General features: G+C 42.5%; 1 protein-coding gene across 1 annotated transcript; it reads right to left on the bottom strand.

The window, feature by feature from the left end:
- Window positions 1–1,182: 1,182 nt before the first annotated feature.
- LOC119736223 (adenosine receptor A2b-like) lies at window positions 1,183–2,757 on the bottom strand. Its single transcript, XM_038210257.1, has one exon. The coding sequence runs from the start codon at window positions 2,744–2,746 to the stop codon at window positions 1,841–1,843; it is 906 nt and encodes a 301-aa protein (XP_038066185.1). The 5' UTR covers window positions 2,747–2,757; the 3' UTR covers window positions 1,183–1,840.
- Between the last annotated feature and the right edge of the window lie 5,411 nt (window positions 2,758–8,168).

Here is an 8,168-nt window from a genome sequence, read left to right on the forward strand (position 1 = left end):
TCTCTGGACTCCCATATATTTGCACTAAGTTTAGTCGGGCACCATTTGCAGTCATCAGCACACATTTGAAGCAAAAAAATCAGGTAACAAAAAAAAAAAAAGCCGCGTCGCCGCACCACTTTTTGGGCAAGCTCCATACCAGAAACCGGAGACTTTTTTGTGTGCAAAGACACGTATACCTTGAAATATGTCAATCAAAGCTTAACTTTAGTATTTTTAATAAAATATCTACTTCTATGTCATAAAGACTTAACCATGTTTTCTTTGCCTATTCTATTATGTAATTATGTGCATCATCTTGGTCACGTGTCCAACTATAATTCATGCCGGGAAATCCAATATGGTCGGCAATGGAAATGGCACTTTAATTTCACCTGCGGTCTGCATGAAACAAATATAAGCATTTAAACCATTACCATAAGTACCCAATTTGTACCTATTTTATATTAAATATGGTAGTATTATTGTTGAAAGAGATTTCAGAACAATTTTGGACAAAATCAAGACAAATTCTAATTTTGCACCCAAAGTGGGTGAATCATCTTGTAGCGGTGACTTCTGGATGCCACAAATGGTAAGATAGAACAAAAATACCCTCAAACCTATAGGTATAATAAACCAAACAAATATCGCTGAAAGGGAAGATACAACATTTGCAAACATCAAAAAACGAAATGATCAAATTATCAAGAAATCTTACTAGATTGTTAGGGAATGACATTCGAAAGCACCCTGTAAAATCGTGGCTCCTGGTGTCCTCACATTTTTTTGTTAAGAAAACTGGTATTTTTCCAACGCTGGTCAGCCGACCAGCGTTAGAGAAAACTTTTTTTTTCTGAAAAAACTGCTCTTAATTTTTTATTATTAGTTTTTCCACATTTTCTTTCTAATTGATTACACACCTGTGAAGGGGTACAAGGACTGATTATCTGACCTTGTAAACAAATCCCCAAAGTCGACAAAACCGCTCCGTTTCATCTTAAGTGGGGTCAGGCAACCAGACTCCAGCATCCTCAAGCCAAAAACGGGAAACATGTCAGTTTAACAATATTTGCTATAACATTCTAATCTCTAAATCCACTTACTACTGAAAATTGCAGCAAGAGCAAATGTTGTACATTCCCTTTAACTTCTTAACTAACAATACTGAATGATTAACATAACAAATTATAATACATGTATATACCATCTCAGTACTTCACGTATTATTAAAATAATTTGTAAAAGCGTAAAGCATCCACACTTCAAGGTCCAGGGGTAGATTCGATCCAAATCCGGGTCAGATTTGACCTGACACTTTCCGGTAAAAAAAAAGACATTTCTATGATTCACTTTCAGGGGCCATTTAACCCAGAGAAGTCTCACGTTATGTGCAAAAAAGGGTTATGTGGCCAAGAAAAGTGTCCTCTTTAAACTAGAATCTCACTTTGACCCCGAAGAGTATCTGGTCAAGTCGTATATAGATTCCGGGTCGAATCTTAGGCCTATGGGGGACTTATTAAGAGTGTATTTACCCTCAATATTATATCAAAAGATTTACTTGAGTTAAAAATGATCAAGATAATATAATGTGTTTATTGATACCCCGATACAAAACAAAAGTGGATATGTGTTGTTGGGAAATTTCCCGTTAATTCATATTCTTAAACCTTGAGTGAAAACAAGTGTAAGACAGTTCAGCATCTTCGAAATTTAGGGACAAGCAAATATTAGGTAGGTTTACGGATGACAAACTAAAAACAGAAAAGAAAATGTTCCTTTTGTGTTGTCACTGACAGATTCTCGAGTTTCGACTGGCTCGAGTTTGAAAATCCGCCTGTGATAATTAAACCTCTTCCGTTTACAAACCGGTTTCTGTATTCACATTAGTAGTCAGGTCAACTACAGTTTCGTTAGGTTTTGCCTTAACTACACAACGACAGAACATGGCATAAAACCCCTCTCTGAAACCATCCAATCGCCACCAGTATATGAACGGATTGATCACGGTAGAGAGAGTATACAGCAGGTAACACCCCCAAGCCCAGGCCAGAAAGGTTTCATCTTGCCAGAGAGATACATTAAAGAAGGCAAAAATCCTTAGAGCGAAACTAGGAGCCCAAGAAATGAATGACACCACCAGAATGAGAACAAACATGACTAATAAACGACGAGTCTGCTGGACTCGGGTTTGATCTCGCTCCTCGTTAGCACTGATGCCTGCTGCGGATGCAAGAGGTGGAGTGTAATGTTTGATCTTACGGAAAGCCAAGTAATAAACAAGAACGGTGATAAGCCACACGATGTATCCTGCCAAAGAACCTCCAAAGTCGTGTACCCCATGCAAAACCCAAGGTGGGACAGCATTATACATCACTACGCCATAGGCGAGACTTGAACACCAAAAAAGGATACAAATTCCGATCAGACGATACCCTGTCACCAGTGAATCGTAGCGAGCCGGTGACATAAGGGACAGGGCCAGGTAACGATTGACAGCAACGGCCAGAATAGTCATAATGGAGACTATGTAAGTTCCGGTTAAGAGGCCGATGAGAATGTCTGATGTATTCAGCCAAGGATATGGTATCGCGCAGACGGAGAAGAGCAAGTCGGCCAACGCCAGGTTGAACACGAAGGCGTAGTACTTGATGCGGAGCTTTTTGGTCCCAGCAAACACTGCAATCGCAAGGAGATTTTCGAGCATTGCCAGTGCACATACACCGCTCATGCAATACTGCATAACGACGAAGAGACTTACAGCCATATCTTTCAGATACAATAAATACGCTGTAAAATGGAAGAAAAAAGAACTCGAGATAAAGTTGGTTGTCACTTCCATTACTTTTCTAATAATCCGATTGTTTAATAAGACCCTCATGAGATAAACGCCACTTGATAGTCAAATTGTCATATCGTTCCTTTTATTTTCATACATGTGTACTTTGCTGGATATCTGTCTGTGCTCAAGTGACGTGTTATATCTTACCTTGTAAATGTATTTGGAGGGTGTAATTCCGGATCCTTTGCGATCTTTGCGGCAGGCCTATAAGTAAATAATACATTCAAACAAATTTACCATTTAATAAAGAAATTTGCAGTGGAGCAGAGATCCACTTCATTTTCTTTGTAACTGACATATTAAGCCACGCATGAAGTTTACTGGTCGGTCATAGTTCCATTACGTTTTTTAAAAAGCGCTCAGCTATGACCCTAGTCTGAGTATCACCCGTTATCCACGGAGCCAGTCTCCGTATTACGTCTGACCAGGGTGACCGTAAGGTCAGAGCCAAATTCTGCTAAATGCATATCAAAAATCTGTCAGATTTATCAAAAATCTGCCAAATTCCCCAGGATTACTCGAAATACACTATTAACACTTAAAATCACATGCAGATTGGTAGTATTGCCTTAATTATGATTCAAATTACATAATAAACAATCTATATAGTCACATAAAGATGTTGTGAAATTGTTGGTAAATTTCGGGCAAAACGCAGAACCCGGCCACGACGAAGTCCGTTTCCCAGTGAACCTCAGCACATAGACCAGCCCACCTGTCCCATTATAGGGTTTGTTTGAAAATATTTCATAATTGAATTTTTGTTAAACAAATGTAAACTTTTTGGTTCAAATTTGCTGTCAAATAACCATTTTTGCAGAATTCTGTCAGAAATCTGCCAAAAAAACCATTCTTCTGTCAAACTCGTTTTTTTTAAACAAAAATTCTGTCAAAGTTAGCCGAAATTCGGCTAAACGGTCACCCTGCGTCTGACATATCAAAGAATGCATATTTATACGATCTCGCGCCTCAGCCAACCGGAGTCGACTTTAATAAATCGTCACGTCATTTCATTCCCAAATCAAGACTAAACGTTGGATTGGTCAATTCCAATGCAGTTTTTGTAATACAACAACAGCCCGAATGCGTGTCCGGAGCCTTTGTTTCTGTGTCTACATGTGTTTTTTTTTTCCAGGTCTTTGACGCGATAATCGGTGAATGACCGAAGACTCGATATAGAAAGCTCCCGCTGATTGGTCGAAATCTAGAGGTGAACATGCGGTTGTCTTGCATAATTAATTAGTAAATCTGCTGAAAAAGTACAGACCATGGCTCCGTTTTGGTCTATTGTTTTTTTTTTTACATGGATTACTACGACCCAACGTGGTACAACCCATGGTGACCGGGTAACGTGAGAAGATGGATTTATGTACTGCACCGTCCGCGCACTAGGGCCGTACCGGTACCTCGAGAGTACAGAAAACGAAAACAAATGGGGCGTGATCTAATACGCAAAAATATGCAAATTAGACGCACGTCCATCAATGTTTGCAAAACCAGTCTGGTCTTCCAATGCAAAGCTGTTGCATGAAAACAATAATATGGCCGAGTAAAATGTCCACCAATCAACCCACCCACCAACCATAGAGCTAGGACCCAGTCTATGCACCAACCAATCAACCTAAGCTGCTCAAGCCCACGCGCGTTTTACAAGGAGGGATCCCATAAGGTACCGTATATACACATGTATGTACATATACTGTGGCGATCTTTTCCTGGGAGTCGAATTCGACTCTAGAGTCTAGCCCCAGGAATACCATCTGGGGCGAATGCACGTGGATTTCCCAGTCCAAATTGTACCTTAGACCCTGGAGAGTACTCCAGCAATCCAAAGGCCCCAGGTGTGTGCTCGATTTGGGGGGAAACTACCGCCGACTGCATGGCTTCTGATCCGAATTACTCTGAAATAAACTCTCAGGGACCGCAATTTTGATTCTGAAAGATTATGGCTTGTTTATTTACAAATCTGACACAACTTAAAACCTCTATAAAATATAATGCCTGAAGAACTTCTATACAAAAATTATCTAACCGGCAGTCTGACACCAGATAGACCACCAATGTTACACGCGAGGGCACATACGTAGTGTGGACATTCCTTTGTTTTCGTGTAGTTAAGAAAAACCTGTGAAATTATTTTTTTTACTCACACCGTGGAAACTCTTTCAACCCATTTTTTCCCTATGATTCCCTTTAGTGTTTCTCTTCGTTTTGCCACGACAAACCTCACCCAAAAATGCCTATGAACCTGTTTTCCAGAGAGGGAGTAGGCTGTGTAAACGTGGGCAAGTCCACACAACGTCGCTGCTACCTGGTATATGGGACCTCTTTTGTTTGGAAGTCCACACAGTGCATGTAATGCTTGTACACCGGCACCACGCTGCAAGACTCCGTGCAGTGGCCCATGTTCGCTCGTATCCCCCGCCCTGCAAACAGGACGCTTGGACAGGCTGATGAATTTACACTCAGATTGGATAGATTTTGCGTGACCTGTGACCTGCAAGTCATCACGGTCATGACCCCTGCAAGGTTTTAAACGGCCGTTAAGACTGGGTCGATCACTCTTGTATTCCCATTCATAAATGTTTTTTTTTTCGTTGAAAAGCGTTATAATGCAGGAAAATCTGTAAAACTTATGTGTTTAAAAAAAAAATTCAATTCCCGTCACATGCTCAGGTTCCGTTTCGAATTCACGTAGGGTCAAATTGCATACCGGTAGTATGCGATGCTCAAAATTAGTCCACATGGTCCGGTATGGAGTGTATGCAAAGTTTTCGGATAGTATTTGCGCGCATTGGCTAACTGCGGTCTTAAACAGCTGCAGCCAGATGTCTTTATACATAGGTCATGATATAATTACCCAGCATGCCACCCCACTTTCTTCACAAGAATCTGTGAAGCCCATCAGCCTGTCCCAGCGTCCTGTTTGCAGGGCGGGAGGTACGAGCGGATGGTCTCGGTACAACGGGATTTCGCCGAACAATGAGAGCATTCGATTACTTCACCCAGCTTACTCGCGCCTGCTCCTCGCGTGATGACAGACATGCGCAGTGAAGCTAAATAAACAAACGGTTTCGGGTATTAAAAGTTTCGTGCAAGAGCTGAAAAGTTGAACTTTGACATGACACTGAGGCTGCATCCGAATCAACTGTCTAGAGCTAGGTCTGGGTCTGCGCCCGTTGGAAATACGCGGGGACGGGCTGACAATAGACGTAGTGTAGCTCTGGAAGCACACGGCCTGAGGCGCCCGCCGGACGTCACGTTGGCAGCCATGTTTATTGCATGGCCTTATGGGATACTGACCCAACTAACTGGCTTGGCGAGTCGGTCCCTTGGGCCAGGCTCGAGTAAGCGCGAGAAGTCACATGAGAGGAAAACCGAACGCTGTCGCGCTTGCACGAGTAAGTGCGGGAGAAGTAATCGAACGCACTCAATGATGGGTTTCTTGGCCGTTCGGATTTTCTTTGCAAGCCGACACTGCCGAAGTCCGAAGGTTCTTTAGTCCGAAGGTTCGATTGTCCGAACGCACACAATTTCCAGAAGAGGGGGTTCGTTAGTCCGAAAATGAAATAAGGTTCGTTAAGGCGTGGGATCCCTTACCGCCCAGTTCCCAGACGGTCTGGGCTAAGCCCCGCCCGCTCCGAGAAAGGGATTGGGACTCCTCTCCAAAGTGGGCGAGCTCGGATTAAGAGAACGAAGTACAAGTCTGACTGGTGGGCCCTCTCCTGAACCTAACAAAAGAAGCAATTTGCAAGGCGATAATCCGCACTGCCGGGTAACAAAGACCCGGCAAATCAAAGGGCGCGCCGCCGGTAATCCCTCCCGCGGACTGCTATTGTTGGTGACCCATTGCCCTCGCAAGCCTATTGAAAAGCTTGAGTGATCAGTGAACATGGGTTTCAATTAATTACGCCGTACGTTTTTTCCCCTTAAATGTACACAAATGTATATGGACTTGCACTGATGCATATGGACTTGCACTGATACTAATCGGGAGCTACAGAGTGGGTCATTCCCACCCGCTTCTCGAGCGTTACGCTTGAATAAAAGAGTGCCCAGTATTCATACCGATCGGGGCTACCGAGTGGGCCACTTCATACCGATCGGGGCCCAAGCCCGCCCGCTTCTATTCTCAAACGGGTATCAGACTTTTCTGTTTAAAATGCGTATGAATAAGGGGCAAGTGCGGTGTCGTAGTCTAAAATTCAAAAACATCAAATTATTACCACACGCAAAACAATTCATGTTCGTCATATGGGGAATACTTTATTTCAATTAGTACAGAATGAGGTATTTCCTACATTTGATCAAAGAAAAAAAATCACACCATTGTTCACATACAGAACTTTGCAAACTAGGCAGTTGTATCAAGTTTATTTGTCAAATGATTTCATGCAAAAACAAAATTCTTGCATTCTATGAAGCTAAAAAAGAATACAATTCCACAAAAAATATAATGATTGCCAGTGTCTTCCACACCAACCCAACCCGAGTTGGGCGCTGTAATCCTCGAACAATAACCACTAATCCGTTGATAGCGACCAAGAGAGCCACTCCAGTCAACCAAGCTCACGCTTGAATAACCGAGCGTTCATACCGATCAGGAGCTACAGAGTGGGTCATTCCCACCCGCTTCTCGAGCGTCACGCTTGAATAAAAGAGAGCCCAGTATTCATACCGATCGGGGCTACCGAGTGGGCCACTTCATACCGATAGGGGCCCAAGCCCGCCCGCTTCTATTCTCAAACGAGTATCAGACTTTTCTGTTTAAAATGCAAAACAAATTCATGTTCGCAAAACAATTCATGTTCGTCATATGGGGAATACTTTATTTTAATTAATACAGAATGAGGTATTTCGTACATTTGATCAATTCCGAGAATCAATATAGATATCGAACATCGTATTTCGAAAAATTCAAAGAAAAAAATCACACCTTGCTCATCTAGCTTTTAACCATTGTTCATATATAGAACTTTGCAAACTAGGCAGTTGTATCAAGTGTATTTGTCAAATGATTTCATGTAAAAACAAAATACTTGTATTCTATGAAGATAGAACAGAATAAAATTCCACACCAACCCAACCTGAGTTGGGCGCTGTAATCCTCGAACAATAACCACTAATCCGTTGATAGCAGCTATTGTTGTGACCCAGAGGGCCACTCCAGCAGGCAACCGAGCGTCACGTAACCGGGCGGGTACAGTGTTCGAAGCGGGCGGCAGCTTACTGGGCGGGCCGAGCTCGCCCGGTTTTCGAACGGCCCCATTCCGGATCTCATTCCTAATCCAAACACTTGATACAAAAAGTCCGAAAGTTCATTAATCCGAAGGTTCATTAGTCCGAA

Source organism: Patiria miniata, unplaced genomic scaffold (genome assembly GCF_015706575.1).
Source record: "Patiria miniata isolate m_02_andy unplaced genomic scaffold, ASM1570657v1 HiC_scaffold_29, whole genome shotgun sequence".
In the NCBI taxonomy this organism is placed as follows: Eukaryota; Metazoa; Echinodermata; class Asteroidea; order Valvatida; family Asterinidae; genus Patiria; species Patiria miniata.

What these genes read in the sequence shown, in the direction of transcription:
- LOC119736223 (XM_038210257.1), bottom strand. Translation starts at nt 2,746, where the DNA reads ATGGCTGTAAGTCTCTTCGTCGTTATGCAGTATTGCATGAGCGGTGTA.